The sequence below is a fragment of the Ambystoma mexicanum genome, chromosome 6q (assembly GCF_040938575.1).
Source record: "Ambystoma mexicanum isolate Mex_15411 chromosome 6q, UKY_AmexF1_1, whole genome shotgun sequence".
Classification (NCBI taxonomy): domain Eukaryota; kingdom Metazoa; phylum Chordata; class Amphibia; order Caudata; family Ambystomatidae; genus Ambystoma; species Ambystoma mexicanum.
In genome coordinates this window covers 1,076,751,672-1,076,772,239 of record NC_090937.1, presented here as the reverse complement: position 1 = coordinate 1,076,772,239, position 20,568 = coordinate 1,076,751,672, and the positions used below count along the sequence as shown (strand labels likewise).

The 20,568-nt window shown below is 48.7% G+C and overlaps 1 protein-coding gene across 2 annotated transcripts in view; it reads left to right on the top strand.

Annotated features, from left to right (window-relative positions):
• Window positions 1–20,568, top strand: part of CEP135 (centrosomal protein 135) — a 642,577-nt gene that overhangs the window by 579,933 nt on the left and 42,076 nt on the right. For both annotated transcript variants that reach the window (XM_069631620.1, XM_069631621.1), the window contains exon 25: window positions 10,627–10,782. In XM_069631620.1, the coding sequence (XP_069487721.1) occupies window positions 10,627–10,782 (156 nt within the window). The remainder of the gene's footprint in view (window positions 1–10,626; window positions 10,783–20,568) is intronic.

The following is a 20,568-nucleotide window of genomic DNA, read 5'->3' as shown; positions in this document are numbered from 1 at the left end:
GGACAGATTTAGATCTACTGTTCAAGCTCTGGTCCTATCCCACCTGGATGGGGGCAATGCACTCCTCGAAGACCTATCGTCCTCCTTTGTGGCCCTGAGAAGTGTCCTACACATGGCTGCGCACCTCATCAAGGGTCTATGCAGAAACAACCCTATCACCCCAGCCCTCATCGACCTTCACTGGCTTCTGCTGTACGTACGAATCACCTTCAAGTCTTGCTTCATCATCTATAAGGCAGTTGCTCTCAAGCCACCCAGCAACCTTGTGGAGAAACTCAGCATCTCTGGCGGACTGTGCACCACCAGAAGCCAGGAAACATGCAGACTTGAAATCTGCCGTTGCAAAAAGGAAAGGACCAGAAAACAAGTCTACTCATACGTCCTGTTCCATTTCCTCCATCCTTGTGGGCGTCCCCCAACATCTTATGTAAAGTAATGTTAACCAAATTTGTTAAGCGCAACGGCTGCCGGAGGGCATATTGGTGCTAAAGGGACCATAAGTAACCAGCAAGTGCAGAGTCAGGTCTGAATGAAAAAAGACATCTTCAGGGTGCGCTGAAAAGAGAGATGGTTAGCCATAGCCCGGAGGGTAAATGGAAGAGAGTTCCAACCTTTGGCTGCAGCAACGGAAAACGTGCGTCCACCTGTCCGGGAGTATTTTTTTTTTTACACTTTGTTTTATTGACATTTTCATAATGTAGCAAACGGCTGAAAGCTTTACCAATGAGTATACAAATCACAGGCCCAAAAAGAAGGGAAAAAAAACAAGAAAAAAGGAAAAGGACCCCCCCCCCACCTCCCAAGAAAAGAAACCCTCCCCCCCAATAACTTAGTCCCAGTAGAACCCCCTTTACGGGGAGACGCGTTGCACACTCTGTGTGACCGGAGCTCGGGAAAGAGCGAACTTTTCGGCTGCATGTTTGGCTGTATGTCGTCCGCTGTCCCCCGGGCTGTGGGCGCCCCTTTCCATCCATATTCCCTCCCATCCCCAGATCTGCTGCCTGCACCCCATACCAGTTAGCCTGGAAGAAGTCCATGTCATTGTTCATCATCGCCGTTAATTTGTCCATCAAAAACATGTTCTTAACCTTTAGTAGCAAGTCCTCCTTTGCGGGGGTCTCCTTGCTTTTCCATTTCTGGGCCAGGGCCACCCTCCCAGCCCTCAGCATTGTTTCCCACATTCTTGGATATCTGTATACATCCGTGTCCTCTGGGGGAAGGCCCAGCAGCACTGTCAGGGGATTATGGGGAAGCAGTTCCTCCGTGACTTCAGCGATCCAACCCCTTACCCTCTCCCAGTATGCCTGCACTTTCGGGCATTGCCACCACATGTGGCCCCTCGTGCCTACCTGGTCACATCCCCTTGGGCAGGCGGGGGATATTCCCGTAAACATTTTTGACAGTTTGACGGGGTCTCTATGCCACCCCTGTAGGATCTTAAAGTTGTGCTCCATGTCCGCTGTGAACAAGTTCCTGTGTAAAGCTATTTTAAATATCCTCGACCAGGAGTCCTCCGAGATCTCTTCCCCAGCCAATTCATTCCAAAAAGTGCAGAACCCCCTCCTTATCCCCAGGGCAACAGTGTTCAAAATTTTATACATTGCAGATACCGCCCCCTTCCTGGAGGTCGCAGTATCGAGCAATTTCTCAAAGGGGGTCAGCTGTCTCTTTAGACTTTGGCCCCATGATTGATCACATAAGATTCCCTTCAAGCGGAGGTACTCAAATATGGAGATTGACTCCCGCCCGAGGGCGTCCCTCAAATCTTCATATGGCAGGAATTCCCCCTCTTTAAACATTTGTCCAGCCCATTCCATCCCTGAGTCTGACCAGGACTGTGCGTTACGGAACCCCCTGCTTCCCAGTCTGAGGGGGTGACCCCAAAGGGATGACATCGGGGACGGCCATGATGTTCAGATGTGCCGTCTGGGGGCCCTCCCTCCAGATTGCCCAGAGAGCTCCCAGTGTTGGGTGGGATTTGAGTCTGTTCGGGATGAATTTGTGTGGGGCCCATAGGAGGTCCCGTACCTTGAGTGGGTGCGCATCCATGTCCTCCAGGTATGACCAGTATGTGCCCATCCCTTCCTTCATGTGTTCCAGGAGGACGCGCAATTGGGCGGCGCGGAAGTAAAGGTGGAAGTCACGCAGCCCGAACCCCCCCCCTCCTCTCTAGATAAGGTAAGAACGGCCATTGCGGTCCTCGTGGTCCTGCCCTGCCATACAAACTCGCGCACCGCGTTCTGAAGGACCCTAAAGGTCTGGTCGGGATGCTGGTGGGGAGAGCAGTGAAGAGGTATAGTAAGCGCTGAAGTATGTTCATTTTCACTGCCGTCATACGGCCGTACCAGGACAGGATCATGGAGCCCCATCTCCTTAAATCGGCGGTGACCTGTGACATAACGGGATCATAGTTAGCGGGGCGAGATTGGTTAGCTCCCTGGTTAGAAGGATCCCCAGGTATCGAATAGAGGCCTTCCCCACTGCTATCCCCCCCAGACTGTCCCGGGAGTCCAGGCCCGGGTCCCGAGCTCTCATGGGGAGCAGGACTGATTTAGATGCATTAATCTTTAAGCCCGAAAAGCGCCCAAATGCGGTCAGCAGAGACAGGAGGGGGGGGAGTGAGGATCTTGGGTCCACTAGGTAGGCCAGGATATCGTCCGCAAACAGGGAGAGCTTAAATTCTACATCTCCCCTCCTGATCCCCCTGATGTCTGGGTGTGTTCTGATTGCTATTGCCAGGGGCTCCATGGTTAAGACATAGATCAGCGGGGAGAGTGGGCATCCCTGCCTTGTTCCCCGTGATAGGGGGAATGGGTCTGACAATCTACCATTCACTTGGACTCTGGCCTTTGGGGCCCTGTATAACGCGGCCACCCAGCCCCTGATATGTGTCCCGAAGCCCATCTTCTGAAGGGTGAGTTCCATGAACCTCCATTCAACCCTGTCGAATGCCTTTTCCGAGTCCAGGGAAAGGACGCTCGCGTCTAGGTCCGACACCTGGGCGTAGTGAAACAAGTCTATAGTTTTACGAATATTATCGGAGCCCTGTCTCCCCCTAACAAACCCCACTTGGTCACCGTGGACCAGCTTCGGCAGGATCCCCTCCACCCGGCTCCCAATAACCTTGGCCAGGATCTTGACGTCAATATTCAGCAGGGAGATCGGGCGGTAGGAGGAGCACTCCGAGGGGTCTCTGCCGTCCTTGGGGAGCACTACGATGATTGCCTCCATCATGGAGTCCGGCAGAGGACCCCCCTCCAGTACCGCATTGAACACCTTAACCAGGTGGGGGGGCAAGGGCCGACCGAAACCTTTTGTAAAAGTAGACAGAATAGCCATCTTCGCCCGGGGAAGTGCCCACCTTCATGCCACTGATCGCGTGTTCCACCTCCTCCTCGGTCACCGGACCCTCCAACCCCTCCGCCATCTCCCTGGTCAGGGACGGGATGTGTATAGAGTTTAGGAATTCCTCGATCTCCCCCCCCCCATCCCCCTTGTATTCGGACGAGTACAGCCTTTCATAGTATCGGCGGAAGGCCTCTCAAATGTGGGGAGTGTCATAACCCAGCTCCCCCACCTCGTTCTTCACTGCCTTCACCATTCTGCTTCTCTGTACCTCCCTCAGTCTCCAAGCTAAGATCCTGTCCGCCCTGTCCCCTTTTTCATAATACTTTTGTTTAACCAGGTGGAGGCTTCTCTCTGTTTTGTGGAGGAGGAGGTCTTTTAGTTGGAGCCTGTAGTCGTCCAGGGCGGCCACCCGGTCACGATCTAGGGGCTCCGTAGGGGGGCCTCCCGGTTGGAGTTGGGCAATTTTTCCCCTCAGATACCTTTCCTGGACTTCCCTTTCCCTTTTCCTCTGGGCTCCCAATTTGATCAGGACTCCCCGTAGGGTTGCCTTAAAGGCGTCTCACAGGGTGTGTGTTCGCACCTCACCGTTGTCATTGAGTTCAAAGAAATCTGCAATGGCGTCAAGTACCTCCTGGGCTAGGACCTCGTCCTTCAGGAGGGAATCATTACACTTCCATCTCCCCCTATGTTCGTTTAGCCCACCTCTTGCTATGGTGACTCGGACCAGGTCGTGGTCAGACCAGGGGACTGGGTCAACCCTATGGCCAGTGACAAATGGGTACAAGGTCTCGTCCACCAGGACATAGTCTATCCTGGAAAATGACGTGTGTACAGATGAGTAGTAAGTGAAGAGGGGGGTGTTCATTCTAGGGGTCGGGACCGTGTCTACCAGGCCCAGCTCCGAGTTGACCCTCTGGAAGCCACGTGCCGTGATCTCATCAGATGCCCTGGGGGCCTGGGGACCAGCTCGTTTCCTGTCCCGGGTTGGGTCCAAGACCATGTTAAAGTCCCCCCCCACCACCACCGTCCCGTGGACAAAGCATTTGAGTTTGTCCCTCACCTCCTCCCAAAACTGGATTTGGCCTTCGTTTGGGCCGTAAACAACGGCTAGGGTAAGTGGGGCCCCCTGCAGGGATCCCCGCACCAGCAGGTAGCGACCCTCTGGGTCTTTCAGCACGGCCTCTTTCTCGAAGCCCACATTCCTCGCCACCAAGATGGCCACCCCTCTCTTTTTATTTTTGTGGGATGCACTGAAGACGTCCCCAATACCTCCTCCCCGTATTTTGGGCTCCTTCCCCCGTGACCAGTGAGTTTCCTGCAAAAAGAGGAGGTCGAGGGTGGCCCTTCTAAACTCTCTGCAGACCAGGGATCTCTTTGTGGGGGAGTTTAAGCCCCGTACATTAAGGGAGCCCACTCCCATGGCAGGCAGACTCCGCCATAATCCCAGATTCCCTCCCTCTCGGTCAACGCCCTTGTAACTCTTTTCCTCGCGTGCTCCCTTGGTTCTACTTTGTGGTCCCCTTTGCTCCTTTCCCCTCCCCCCCGGGTGGGCTTAGAACACCCCAACTGCCCCCCGTACCACAACCATATCTGAACAACCCCAACTCCCGTAATCACCCCCTCCCCGGTGTCCAGCCAATTAGTTCCGCCATTGCTGGCTTTTGGCCGAACCACCAGCCTGCCCACCTCGGCCAGGCAATTCACGCATAAAGCTCATCCCCTTGAGCCCCCAATGTTCCCCCCCGGCTGTAAGACGTCCGTGTGTCCCCTATACTTGCTGTTTGTAGGGACGATAGTGGTGGTAGAGTCTCCGAATCTGCGCACATCCGTCCCGGATTCAGCGGGTTGCCCCCGTTCTCAGTCCTCGGGGTCGTTTTGTTCTCCCGCTTTCGCTGGGGATGGAGTGTTCATTTTTTGAAATTTCCTTGCACCGGTTCGCCGTCTCCTCTCTCCGGATGGGCCGGGGCTATTTGTTCTGAGGTTCTCTGGTCCCACCAGTCCCCTCCGGGGGTTCGGGTCCACCGTGTACTCTTGAATAGCTCCCCGAATGTCTTCTTCTGTGGTCAGGGTTGAGCGTTGGCCCATGTATTCAAAATTCAGGGAGAAGGGGTAGCCCCATCTATAGCGCACGCCCTTTTCTTTGAGTAGTAGCGTGAGGGGACGGCACATTCTGCGCTTGGCCAGCGTGTAGGCGGAGGGATCCTGATATATTGAGACATGGGCATTATTGTAGGTGATTTCTCTGGTCTTTCGGGCCTCCTCCAGCACCTTTGTCTTCTCCAAATAATAGTGGACCCGGACCAAAATTGACCGGGGGGCCCCCCGCCCTATGCACTCTGTCAAATGTGATCAAGGTTGTCATTTCCTCTGAAAATAGGAGGGTGATGATGTCCCTCACTACTCGGGTGACGTCCCTTTCCGTCTCCCCCTCCGCTTCAGGTACCCCGAAGATTCTGAGGTTGTTCCGCCTCTCCCTGTTTTCGAAATCGTCCATCTGTCGGGCCCTTTCCTCGTCCCTCTTATCCAGGGCCTCCAGCCTCATACATAGTTGTATGTCCTGGGCTGCTGATGAAGATTGGTTGGTCTCCACTTGTAATAGTCTATCCTCGACCTTGTCCACCCTCTGGTCCATTTTCTCAAACTTCTGGGCTATATCGGAGCGCATGTCCCTGATTTCCTGCAAGATCGAGGCAAAGCCTCTTTCTATTGCTGCCGAGGAGGGAGCCGCGTCCTCGGATTGGGCCATAGTTCCTTTGGGGTTCGTACCCTTGTTACCTCTGGGGGCTCCTGGAAGCGGTATCCCTGTAAGGCTTCTCGCCAGTTCATCTGGTGTTTACCCGCACCTTGCCGTATCGACTGCCGCCGCCCCAGCAGAGGGCGTGGGGCCCACTCCGGGTCAGTTCTCGGTTTCCCTCCAGGGGGGCGGGTGCAAGGGGGGAGGCCAAGCGGGCTGCCCCACTCACGAATCGGATGATTCTAAGCTGTTTCTTGGGGGCTGATATTTTCTTGGGGTGGGGCGGGCACACACCCCACCTATCCCTGGGTGGGGGCCTAACACCCCGCTCGAAGTCTGCCACAGTGGTTCGGGGCTTCTCCTTGCCCCCCCCATGGGAGGGTGTCGGGTGTGGTCTGGGCTGGCGGGGGTGGAGGGCGCTGTGACCCCGACACCCAGCCTGAAGGCTCTCGTGGTGTGTGGGGGGGGGGCGGGCACACGCCCCGCCAACAATGGGTGTCTCCAAAAATTCAAACTTTTTACTTCACGTCCTTCGAGGTACTCTGCCTTTCGTCTCCTTCCCTCAAAAGCTCCCTGTCTCCCAAGCTCTGGTTCTTTCCAGACCGGATTACTGTAACAGCCTCTTTCTAAATCTACCTGCCTCCACTCTCCGCCCTCTACAACTAATCCAGAACAGGACTGCAAGACTTGTCCTTGGCCTCAAGCCCTGGGATCGTATCTCTCCAGCCCTGAAATCCCTTCATTGGCTTCCAGTGGATGCAAGGATTACATTTAAAACCATCTGCATTGTCCACAAGGCTTTCTGAGGCCTGGGTCCAAAATACCTTTAACTGTCCCTCCGTAAATACCTCCCCCCTCGAGCCCTTTGTTCCTCTACTTCTAACTCCCTCAGGGTTAGTCGTTTTGCAAAGAAACCAGCTGGGGGTAGATCTGTCTTCGGCTGGTGCCTCCCTTTGGAACAGCCTCCCAGTCACCTTGAAACTTAAAACCATCTCCGGTTCCGGAAGCATCTCAAGACCTTCCTCTTTGCCTCTGCCCCCCTTCTCCCTGTTGATCTGTTTCTTCTCTTGGCATTGTGCAACTGGCCACCCTCTGTCATTCAGGCCCTGGTACCTGCTCACCCTGCCACCCTCCTGCACTGTCTCCAGGCCACCCTCTGCACTAGGGTTCTGTATCTGTACCTGTACCCATACAGTCCCCCTCCCACTTTTCTTCTGCACTTATCAGATATACCTTTCTGACTTACTTCGCCTGCCACTTGCTGGCTGCACTACCATGGTTTATCGCCCTTACTTATTTATTTTATTTAATATTTATATGTTTTCACTCCTCTGCTCTGCACTTTCCACTCCCCCTCCCTGCACATTCCCCTGTTTCCCTTTTCCATGCACTTGCGCGTTCTTAAATGTCACTGGGCCTAGTAAGATCACTGTTTTTCATTTTTTGTTCTCCATTGTTCCCCCTCCAGCACTATCTGAAATGTCGTCGTGCCTAGTATGATAGTCAATTGTTTTGTTCCTCCCCTACCTTTCTGCACCCCTCTCCCTCACCTCTTGTTTTCACCGGATCTACCAGAAATGTTGTCAGGCCTTGTACGGTAGTCGCCTGTCTGTTTCCATTTCCTTCCCACTCTCCCCTCCCTTTCTCATCTATGTCTTAGCTCTTTCACAATCTCAAATGTTGTCAGGCCGTGTACGATAGTTAATTTCACATCCTTACTGGCCTGTAAGAATGTCACTGTATTTTCCCTTGTTCCGTCCCTGGCCTTGAAGCGCTTTGAAACACATTGTGTATAGGCGCTATATAAATAAACTATTATATCCATTGTTCCCCTCCCTTTTGCCTGGTCGAGATCTGAAACACTTGTGTACGAGCGCGATATAAATAAATTATTATTTCATTTAATTAACAATGATTTAGAGCAAGGTGTTCTCGAGAGGACCTAGGGACAACATTTTTCTGGAAATATTCATCCCCCAGTTTGTAAAAAGCTCTATGGACAATGCACAGAGATTTGAACACTGCAGGCTTTCCAACAGGGAGCCAATTAAGCTGACGTTGAAAGGACATGTGAGAGCCAAAAGGATGGTGAAGCACTCTCTTGCAGCCATATTCTGCAAGAGCTGAAGTCTGTGAATTAAGTGGGAAGGTTGAGTCAAATAGAGGGTGTTGCAGTAGTCAATCCAGCTCATAACCAGGGCAGAGACAACAGGAGCACCAGGACGGTACCAGAACCTTTGGCAGTGAAAAATGGCGCTTCCCCTTTAAATTTAGTATAGCGCGTGGGGGGGCGGTCTCGGTCATGGTTATTCCCCGCCCTCCAGTGCCCTACATCAGTCGCACAGCTGGTGTTGGACCTGGCAGCCAGCGCAGACTTTTTTAGCTTTCCGCTTGCTCCCTGTTTTGTTTTTTCAATCGTATCTAACTTCCCTTCAGTGCCTTGCATTCCCCGGCACAGGAGGATTCACAATGTGCCTCATGCAACCGCTCATTCCCGGCCTCACACCCCTATGCACTCTGTCTTGAGTGTTTGGGCCCGACCACCGCTGGGACGCATGTTTGGCTTGCAGTGCTCTCGGTCACAGGGCATTGAAGAATTGGTTGTTGCTTTCTGCTTTCTCCAAATTTGCAGTTGAGAATGGTCTTTTGATTAACTCCACAAAGACCAAAATCCTCTGTTTTAGTAGAGGTAAGAAAGTGTCACTGCTTGTATGGTCTAAGGAAGGGCCATTCTTTCGCCTTCTCAAAGCATGATATATTTGGTTTTTTTTTTAATTTCGGCTGGTCCCTCTTCATTTGATCTCCAACAAATTTTGACTCAAAAGGCTTCTCTCACCAAATGGCGATCGTGAACCAAAAATGTGGCCGTTATTCGATCAAACTGGCATTAAAATGTTATGACAGGAAATGTATCCGTAAATTCATCTATGGCCTTGAATTGTATTTTAGGGATGTTCCAAAATGGTTGGATTGGATTGTATAGAGGCTAAACTTTGGAGGAGAATTCTGGGAGTCACAAACTGTATTCCTATCGCAGTTATCAAGTATGAGCTGGGGCTAACATCCTTAAAATCTCGAGTACGATGTAACTGTCTGCAATTATACTTGAAACTTCTTTCACCTATGGATGCATCGCTATATGTGTCATTGAGTAAGGCCATGATACTGACTACGAGGGGTAAGAAAGTAAACTTTTCGTCATATATGCGAAGATCTGAGTGTCGATATCGAATATTTTATGGCCAACCCTGATGAGGTTAAAAATAGCTTGTATCATCAAGATTGGGTTGAGACAGTCGATACTTTTCATAGTTACTAGTCTGAGCCATCTGACTCGTGAATAAAAAAAAGAGGAACAGCCCCTCATACCTTATTCTGTTCCCCTGTAATACCTGTAGATCAGTGTTCATATGATTTAGGTGGAACTTGCTTCCTACTGGTGAGATTTTACAAAGGAGGGGGCTGATTGAAAGGAACAAACAAATGTGCAGGTTCTGTAAAATCCATGAGAGTATAGAAACGGCTAAACATTTAGTTATAGATTGCCCAGCGTTGGGATATTTGCGTATGTGCTAGTTGGGCAAGATGTTCCTTTAGTAAATCTAACCAACGATGAGTCAGTGTGGCAAACATGTCTAAACTATCCAAATGTGTCCGATGCGTTAGCAGTTCCATGTTTTTTTAAATCGATTACTTATTTTTTATATAATTAATTGGACTGATTAATCCTGATTGAAATTGTTTGCTTAATACTGTCTTCCTTGATTTGCTTTTACTTTTCTGTTTTTTAAATTGTATTAAATTGTATGAATGAATTTAAACTTATAATATTTTGTAAAGGTTTATTTTAAAACCATAAACAATAAAAAAAGAAAAAATAACTCTACCTAATTTCAAATCTTTTCGTGCTTGTTTAGTATACCTAAGCCTCTACAGATAATCCACTCTTCAAGGCAACAGGTTTTTTGTGGCTACGAAGTTGATTTAAAGGGCCTGGCTTATTAGCTCCACTAGTCCCTACCTTTTCTCCCTACACCTAAAGGTGGAAAACTCCTCTTTTACATAACAGGTGGCCATTGGTAGCCCATATGCAGGGATCTGCCTGGCAGTAGCACTTTTGCCAGGCAGATAAGGGGCATGAACAGGTGGGCCACAAGGCCAAACGTGACATTCACCAACACTTTGTACGATTTAGATTTCAATATCAGTGACAGCATTTTCATCTAGGTTGATCCCTCCCTTTTCCATGGCAGACCCACAAGGGCAAGATCCCTCTTTGGCACTGGGCCCTTTTCCAAAGGCTGCAGTTATAAATACCTTCAATCAGGTTTTCTGGTTTACTTTAGTGACTTTTAGATACCTGCCTTTGGAACCTGTTGGACTGTGGGTAGATTTTGTTTATTATTCTCAGTTGTATATTGTAATGAATCTTTTGTTTGGTGTGTGGTATTTTCTTTAAGTAGTATAGCGCCACTGTCACATATCAGTGAAGTAGTTCTTGTGCTCCTATGTACATTTAACAATTTCTTTTTCTAATGTGATAGAGAGCGAGCTGTTCAGGAGTTGCGTCGACATGGCCTTTCCACATCCTCTGTAAGGACTTCATCACCTCTAAGTTCAACATTAAAATCTCCCTCTCTGTCTCCGGAGCGCTCAATCCTAAGGTCAACTGAAAGAGGAACAGACAAATTTTCAGACAAGTAAGCAATTGCTATGGTTAAATAAAACTATTCATGTTCACAATTAGGTTATCCTTTAAGGTCTCTACTGCATGGTCAGTTACAGATCAGTTCTCTTTTATTTTCTTGTTTAATGCTTGCTGCATTTGTACTACTTGCAATAATATTATATATAAAATGTCCTAATGCTGGTTTACACAAACATCCAGTTTATTTAGTGTGTACCACAAGGCTGTGGTGTTGATGCCCAGTACCTAACATTAAAATATTTCAATATACTGTTTAGAGATCTAAACCTACTTTGGTGTAATTGTTAAATGCCTAGTACTATCTGTTATCATCGATAACAGTGTCTTTGATAATAAACTAATGGGCAAGGATCAATTATTTTATTTACATATATTCTTATGCTGCATCTGTGCTTTAGCACCATGAAGCATTTGTATTGCTAGATGGAATTACCAAGAAAATACTTTAGACACAATAACCGGACAGAGTCAAATGAGGTGGTAAAATACTGCTTTAATCGACACATGCAGGATCACACTCTTCATTTATTTCTGGCTTTTATAATACTAGATGCGTCATCTATGACGCAAACTTCAAAAACCTATTGTGGTGGGATTGGATTAGGGGATAATTTCTACATATAGAACATTGTGTGTTAGTCCCTCATTGGTGGTCTCTTTTCTGTGAGACACACCCTGAGCCACTTCTAATCACATGGTATAAGGTAATCGCCGCAGCAGAAAATGTGGCAGTGGACTAATATTTTCCAACATTGTATAAAAAAGTGTATGGCAGGCTATTCTAATTGGTTGGCAACCCAAATTCAACCTTGGATGTTCGGCTTGTGGAGTACATGTTTCTCTTAGTGCTTCAGTTACATCGTCATTCTTAAGTATTTTTATATTGTTTCAGCATAGGGTCATATATCTTCTTTCAGACATTCTTTTGCTATTATAAGACTTTTTTTAACGTTCATCCATGTCGCGCACCATTTTATTCATGGATGCTTTTGCAAGGGGCATCCTTTTTGGTAGGTTTCCTCCACTGTTTCAACGTGAGGGTATCTTCTGAATGGCTTCCTGACTGCAAATGGTTTTTTATACAATCGACGTGGTAGGGACGTGTCGCATAAACTTGTACGAGGGTTCCCAATTGTAGCTCCTCGTCTTTTACTCAAATTGGGTGGGAACGAGGGGATGTTAACTAGGGAGAATGCGCCCACTTGCTCCTCTACACATCGTTGTATGATTGAGCTTGAATGGATTAATGTGCAACTATAAGTAACTTGCAGTCTTGTACAATGGGGTATAAACATCAGTATTGTCCCAACTACCTGAGGTTCCAGGGGGTTACTGACATTACCATACATACAGATGTGCTGAGAATGCGGGGCCATGTAAAACTTCCAAAACAAAGTGCAAGAAAATTAACTTTACTGAACTAAAAAAGTCTAGAATGATTATAATTATTCTTTGATAACGTGTTTCTAAGCGCGAGACAGGGATTCGAACCTGTGTTGCTACGCGTTATCTTGCTTCTAAGACAAACGAGTTGCCCCTGCGCTATCCTCCCAGCCCATGCTAGAGTTATCCTACCAATACTGAGTTCGGTCATGTGGGTCAACAAGATAGATTGCTAAGTGATTCAATAATGCTAGGGCAACAGCACTCTTGGCATCAGTCTGCGTTCCAAAGACGTTGAAGATGGCCATGAGCACGGACTCTAAATTCCTCGATCAGTCCGAACGTAACCTAAAAGAGTTGTCAGAGGCCTTGAAGAAAATACACAACTCTGATACTCTGTATTCTGCTGCCTCACCTTTGTTGAATAGAGTAGCAGTGTTTAAACAGATCAAAATAAATAAATAAAATAAATACACTGAGAGGGATTGAAGAAAGCTTGTGATGAAGGACTATGACATAAGATGACTATGATGAGGGACTGTGCTGAAGTACTGATGAAAGACTGTACTTGTGTCACGAAACACTTGTGTATAGGCGCGTTATAAATGCCTGATCATATCATATCAATAAAGGACTATCCCAAAGGAGGAGGACTGTGAGAAAGGACTATGACCAGTATAGGCTGGAAGGGGTAGGAGGGACCTGAACGGTTGGGGTGACAGGAGCATTATATTTGGTTATTTATAATGTACTTAATACCCAGAGGTTTGTGTGCGGACCAAAGGATCGAACCTGTGTTGCTCCGCATCGTCCCATTTGAAAGGCTAGCACGTTTCCCCTGAGCTAGCCACCTACAATCAGGCTATGCCTGACACTTTTTTGCAAGGATCAGGCAAAATCTTGATTGCATGAATGTACTTCAATAAGGAAATGGTAACCCAAACTGCTTTATATCCTTACACAAATCCACAAAGCCCCTCTGCATAGTAAAGTTAAAAAAGGCAAGTTCTAGTGTAACTGTGTTAAGATGGTGGTGCATCTATGCCTCGTCTAGGGTCTAGTCTAATGGACCTAGGGTCCTCGTTCAACGTCCAAACCTCTGCTCAAACCAATGAGTTCTCAGGGTTGTTGCCCCCTTGAAAGTGTCCTTCAGTGCACTCGTTCTCAGGATTTTTAAAGCTCCCCTGCTTGCTTCTTTTTAGGGCTTTAAAAATGTATGTTCTCCAAAGTGTTCCTCTCATGGAATCCAACAAATTACTTCTGGGTCAAGACCTTATTGCTTCTGACCAGCACCCTATCCCCAGCACTTGTCCTGCAGTGCCTTGAGTTGGAGGTATCACTTTTCTACCTGAACAAGGCAATTTGCTTTAAGCCCTGACGATACCTTCAAGGGATGTATGCATGATTTTCCTTCCCTCCCCTTTTCAACATCTGCCCGGGTGGGTGCTTTGCAGGCTACAGTATTTATTACCTGCCAGCCAAGGGTCTACCTCTACGCATGAGCTCATTACTGCCTGCTATAAATAGCTAGAAATTTCTAGTGCCTGCCAAGTGCAAGCCTCTGGGGCGGGGGGTGTATCAGTGCTGCACAGTCAAGCTTCACAGTCCTCGCCTCTCAACTCTGGAATACCTTGCCTCTCAACATCAAATCGATCGAATCCTTCCAGATATTCAGGAAACGAGTCATTGGCTGGCTACTGGATAATACCAATCCCAAACTAGACTAAGCCCTTCACAAACTGTATATATTGTACATGCCACATAAATGTTTAACTGCTAGTTCTAACTACCTTTGACTGTATATATTGTATATTTTTCTTTTTCGATAAATGTATAACTGCAAATTCTATGTATATTGTACTTTTGTAACCTGTCCTTAAGCACCCTTTTACTCCTGGGTCTGGAGCGCTATATAAATAAAATAAACAAACCAACAAAGCACTATCGCCAACTCTGGAATACTCAGGACTCCCTCCAGCATCAGGACTACAGCTCAGTTAGGCTGATCAAGCTGGGCTTTCTCAATAGTCTCTTGCTGTGCCAGCTTCTGGGTTTTTGCCCCTGCAGCCACTGTACACATTTCTCCCTAAAACCTTGTCAATGGGATGGGCTGTTTGTTTAAGCCAACATTTGTGCTCTCTTGCCACCCTTGCTATTAACACAACAACGTTCTGGAATGTCATACTAACTGTCACACCATTTGCCGGGTTCTTTCTTTTTATACTGAGGTAGGGTATTTGAGTGTCTCAATAGTGGCAGCGATTGGCTGGACCCTTCCATCCTTAACTTGGGGTGCAGATATTGACTAGAGTTCCATGGCTGGTCCTATTTTTCATGGGTTCTCTGGTTTCTCCTCCTGATATGTTGCACATTTTTAATTGGGTCTCTGCAATCCGAGGACTGATAAGTTCCATCTGCCATCTTTAAGCCAAGCAAATGCGAGCTGGTGGACCCATGCTTTGACACCCTGTGCTGCAGAACCCTGCATTCTCTCTTCCGTAGCGATATTGTGCTGCACGGGTACAACTTGTTCACTTTTCAGTACCTGTAAATGTCTGCTTCCTCTTGGACTCTGCCCATCTCTCTGCTTCTGGGCTTCTTTTGCCTTGGTGCGCACACAGCGCAAGGGTGATCTACTCCATGGACATGTGCCGTTGGCCTCCAGTACAGTATCTCTCATAATCAATCTCTGATGTCTGTTTGCCATTTGACAATATTTCTGCTCCCAGAATTCTCTCTCTCCCTGGGTTTCCACGGATGCCGATCCTTCCCATGCCATCCTCAGAAGACATTTTATATTAAGTAAATAAGTAATAATTAGCACCGCTCGGATGCCTGAGGGTTCGTAGCGCTATATAAATGCTAAATTATATTATTTTATTATTATTAAAGGAAATTATTTTGGTTAGCCCACATATTGCGCCCCATTATTAATCAGTGAATACTGTGTGCAAGTGACAATCCCACTTTTTTCTGACATTTGGGCCCTTATGTACTACTGCACACAACAAGCGATCATAGAGCACTGATACCCTTTTTGTAGAACCTCCCACCAAAGTCTTGTGTATATACGATTCGCTGACTTTGGGCATTCAGGCCACCACAGCTGAAATGCAGTTCTCATTCGCCAGTAGTTCAGTCTCTACACTGGGGACTCACCAACCTAACTCTTGAATTCTTCCCAATCAATAAATTTGCCCTGCAACGTACTTGCACCCCAATGTGGTAATGCCAGCAGCACTCCAGCTCTTTCATATAGAGTGGTCCAACGTAGACGACAGCCCTGTATGCCCCCACAAAGAAGCCCCCCTATTGTAAGGGTGGTCTGGCCCTTGAAGTCGCTACTGTCTACCCCATGCCAGCTGCGTAACAGCTAATGGTTCCAGGGGTCCCCGGGACAAATATGTAGTATCCTACATCAAAGTGCAGGTCGTCCCAGTAGCCCTTGTGCTGCTAAATAGTATAGTTCTAAGTGAGGAGCTCTGAGGCCTCCCTCCTCCCACGGCCAGGGCCTAGCAATCCAACCCATTCAGACCCCTCTATTACTCCACACAAAAGAGGTGCACAGTCATTATAGTTCTTGAAACCGTGTCTTGCCTGGCCAAACCGAGAAATTGTTAAACAGGTACAATAGTTTCGGGATTACCAGCATTTTCACTATTTAGAGGCGTTCCATCAAAGGCATTGGTACCTTACCCCAGCGTGTCAGCTTGGGCACTAGCTGCCTCATGTACACAGTGTAATTCAGAGCTATTGTCTCTTTTGGAGATTTATGAACAATAATACCAAAATACCTGAATGAGTCATGCACCATTTGTTACCCATGCCCTTCCACTGGTCTTTGCCCAGCAGCAGTTTGCAGGGACACCTCAGATTTATCTCTGAGATGCAACCCTAAATATCTACCAAAGTCCTCCACCATCAGAAGGACCACCCCCCCCCCAGCCCATTGCTGGCATGGTCCCTAATATAAAGCAGGATAACATCTGCATATAAGGATACTCTGTTGGCGGGCCACCCAATGTCAGCCCACTCCTGCATGCTGCAGTCAAACCAAGTCAACCAAGGGTTCATTCACAAGTGCGAACAAAAGGGAAGACAAAGGACACCCCTGACGGGTGCCGCAACCCATGTTAATGGGCACTGATATCGTCCCATTAGTAAGGACTCTTGCTATTGGGTGTTTATACAACAACGGGACCTATGATATAAAGCTAGGCCCGAACCCAGCGTTTTCCAATATTGATATGATGTGGCATTTATAACACGCCTGTACACAAGTGTTTCTAGGCATGACAAGACAAGGAGGGGAGGCCACAAAGGGAGGACAAATAACCATATACCAGTCCTTGTGTCATTCAGATCTTGGAGCGAAGGGGAGAAGTGCCAGGTGGAGGGGAAGGGGAAGTGCAGTTAACTCACAAGTGCAGCCAGCGTGTGTCTCATAAGTTCAGAGAGAAGGGGCTGTAGTGTTGCAGATACAGACCCTTAAATGCTGAGGAGCCCGGAGGCAGTGCAAGGGCAACTGGACATGCAGGAGCCTGGGCCCGAGTTCCGAGGTTGACCAGTGCCCAGAGCAGTCAGGTGCATCAGCAGGGGAGAGAAAGATAGAAAGCAGAGTCAAAAAACAAGGTCTTGAGTTGCTTCCGGAACCAGAGGTGGTTCTGCTCAAGTTTGAGAGAAGCAGGGAGGCTGTTCCAGAGGGAGGCCCCAGCCGAGGAGATAGACCTGCCCCCAACTCTCTGCTTGGAGAAGCATCTGACCCTCAGAGAGTTGGAGGTGGATGAGTGGGGAGCTCGAGAAGGATGATGTTTTTGAAGAGAAAGTTGGCGATAGAGTGGCCCCAGAAAGCCTTGTGGACGATGCAGAGGGTCTTGAACTTGATCCTTGCAGCCACGGAGAGCCACTGAAGAGATTTCAGAGCTGGAGAGATACGAACCCTGGGCTTGAGTCCAAGGACAAGTCTCCCAGTCCTGTTCTGGATAAGTTGTAATGGTCGAAGAGTAGAGGCAGGAAGATTTAGAAAGGGGCTGCTGCAATAGTCCAGCCTAGAGAGGACCAGAGCTCTGGAGCCTGAGCTTCTGAGGGAAAGTGAGAAAAGAAAGAATCCCTCTGAGGAGGTGCAGCTAATAGTTTGACTTCTTAGAGATATAAGGAGAGGGTGGAGTCGAAGATGACACCAAGGTTCTTAGCCTCACAGGAAGGAGCAGGAAGAGGGCCCAGAGTGGGCGGCCAGAGAGAGGGGAAAGGCAGGAGCGGGTGTCCCAATGGGGAGGACCTCAGTATTACTGGCATTGAGGCAGAGATCATTGGCGGCACACCATTCTTGAATTGCGGCCAGACAGTCTGGTATGAGAGAAGAAGCAGAGGTGGCTGAGGGGAGCCTAAAAGAGAGCAGTGTGTCATCCACATAACTTTGAAAATTGGAGCAGAAAGTAGCAATGCGATGGGCAAGAGGTGCCAGATAGTGATTGAAGAGCCAGTGAGAGACGTTAGACACCCGGGGAACACCACAAGTAGGTCAGAGAGAAAGGAGGTCAACCAAGCCAAGGCTGTTGCGGAGGCGATTGAGCAGGATGGCATGGTTGACCGTGTCAAAATTAGAGGATAGATTGAGGAGAATGAGGACAGATGGGAGATTAGAGTCAGGATTGAAGAGCAAGTCTTCACAGGTTTTCAGGAGAGCAGTTTCTGTGCTTCTGGTAGCTCGGAAGCCAGACTGGTGGTCATGGAGGCAACCAACAGATTCAGTATGTAGATTAAGCTGGGGGATGGCTAGATTTTCCAAGAGTTTGCACAGGAAAGGAGTGATGGAAATAGGGGTATAGCCAGAGAGGAAGGATCGGCCGAGGGCTTCTTAGGAAGGGGTTGCATAAGAGTGCTTAAGGGGGAGGGGAAAGTTCTGGTGGCAAAGGAGTGATTGCAGAAATCGGCCAAGGCTGGAGAAAGGGTGTCAATGTGGTGCTTGATTGTTCTGGATGAGCATGGGAGAACCTGCTTTGACATGACTTTCATAGATCAGACTTGTCTACTAGCATTGTCAAGGATGAACAGGGGAAAGGAGGAGAAAGGAGGAGGAGAGACTATCTCAGACGGGCCAGGAGTGGTAGAGGAGGAGGAAGAGGAAGAGAGGGTAGACAGGATGTCCTGAGTTTTATTAGTGAAATGAGAGGCCAAGGCCGGGCAGAGGGCCTGGGAGGGAACAGGAGAGGTAGAGACTGCAACAGGATTGGCCAGCTCCTTGCAGATATTGAAAAGTTCAGCCAAGTTGTTAGATGCCGCACAGATGTGGGCTTGGATGTAGGCTCTCTTCTTAGAGAGGACAGAGAGTCTGTACTGCCTGTGGAGCAGACGGCAGGCCAGTTTGTCAGGGGGCGCACCTGATGCTCTCCACTTCCTCTCCACTGCCCTACACTTGCATTTAAGGGCGGCAAGGTCGGAATCATACAAAGAGTTGCACTTGGATTTTGGCTTCAAATGGATCCTCATGACAGGAGCACAGAAATCCAGAGTGTTAGAGCTAGATGAAGGTTGGAGAGGGCTGCATCAGGGTGCGAGTCAGCCAAAGGTGCAGAAGGAAAAGAGATAGTAGCGGCGAAAGCCTCCGCTGGCACGCTTCATAGGTCAGATGACTGAGAAGGTAGGTGGCAGTGCTGGAGTCGGCTTGACCTGCGGGGAAGAGCGAGACAGAGGTGGGAAGAGAGGAGAAAGTGATCACTTCAAAAGAGAGGAGTGATGAGAGGGTTAGAGATGAGGCGGTCTGAGGAGATCAGAACATCCAGGGTGTGCCCTGGAGGGTGAGTGGGGCCAGCGGGAAGAATAGAGAGAGGGAGAAGTGCAGATGTTGCGAAAGTTGTGAAGAAGGGCTGGTAGCATCAAGGTGGATGTTCAAGTCTCCTAGGAGAAGAAGCTGAGAGGTAGAGGCAAGGAACGAGGCAGAGAGGTCAGTCCGCTCAAAGAGGAGGAGGGCGACCTGGCCAGGCGGCCGGTAGATAGTGGCCACAGTAAGAGAGAGGCCAGGAGAGAGAGGGAGCCTACAGACCAGGCATTCAAAGGAGGTGAAATGCTGCATTGGAATGATAGAAGCAGGGATCCACTCTAGGAAAATCAAGGCTACACCCCCACCGGGACGGTTCGTTCTGGGTTCAGAGAGGATCTTGTAGCCATCAGCAAGGAGAGTGTCGAAACTCGTGACAGAGCTGGCTGGGTAACAAGTCTCGGTGAGACTGAGTACATCCAAATCAAGCTCCTCCATGAGACTGCAGATGTCAGAGGAGTTTTTGATAGCTGAACGAGAGTTGAGGGTAGCGATGTGGAGCAAAGCTTGCCACATTTGAAGGACTTTCGGGGAGGGGTACAGGCCACAGGTACACCCTGCGGAAGTGTTGGAGGTGCCCGAGGATGGGCAGAAGAGAACACAGGGTAGTCGGAGAAGAAGAGAGTGCCAGAGAGGTGGCAAAGGAGGGAGGCAACAGGGTGGCCAGAGAAGCAGCTGGGGGTGCAAAGAGGTGGCAGAGGATCCACAGAGTGGTAAGAAGCGATAGCAGGAGAGGAAAGGAAGTTAATAAGGCGCAGGAAACGTCTATCAAAGAGGAGGAGATTGGCCTGAGTGTTAGGGAGAATTCTCTGTAAAGGCTAATTTCCCAAACCTAGTGAGTCCCCCAGCAGCTTTGCTGGATTTTTGGGGTTTATTTTTTCTCCTGCTAAGAGTGAGACTCTTTTTCTCCCACTCTTAGACATGATTTGAGGTGTTCCTTTGACTTTGTATGTGTTTTATGGGCTATGGGGTCCTTTACCCCACAGGGCTTCATGTGTTTTTGGTATGTGGGTTACACGGCACCCTCCGTACAGTAACCCAGGGGTGTCGTAGCGACCCCCAAACATAGACTCCATAGCCTGGGACTGACTACTGTCTCCCAGGGCATGTAAAGTCACCATTGGCTTTACTAGACTTAAATTGTGAACAGAACCAGTACAAACCATCATATTGTGGACGTACTGGTCGGGGCAATTCGATTGCCCCAGGGTCTGTTGTTCAAGGGGGCACTGTCCAGTCCCCCCGGCCGAGTTTTGGCTGGTGGCAGTGGATACTACTTTTTATATTCGACCGCGAATATATTCCTATTGGATTTTCCCATTGTTCGAGGCTAACACTTTTTAATATATCCTCGAACATACCGCCGGTTTATTAAATTAATATAAATTCACCGGTTGGTATTTTTTGCCGAAACTCGGTTCCAAAATGGCATTTGTGTTTGCTTCTGTGACTCCAACCCAAGTCGAGCCCTTTGTTCCACTTTTTGGCGGGCTTCTCCACAGAAGCCTCCAAAAGTGGTGCCACTCTGTCTGGGTACCACAGAGGGTGTGGGAGGGGGTTTAGGCACCCTGGACTGAA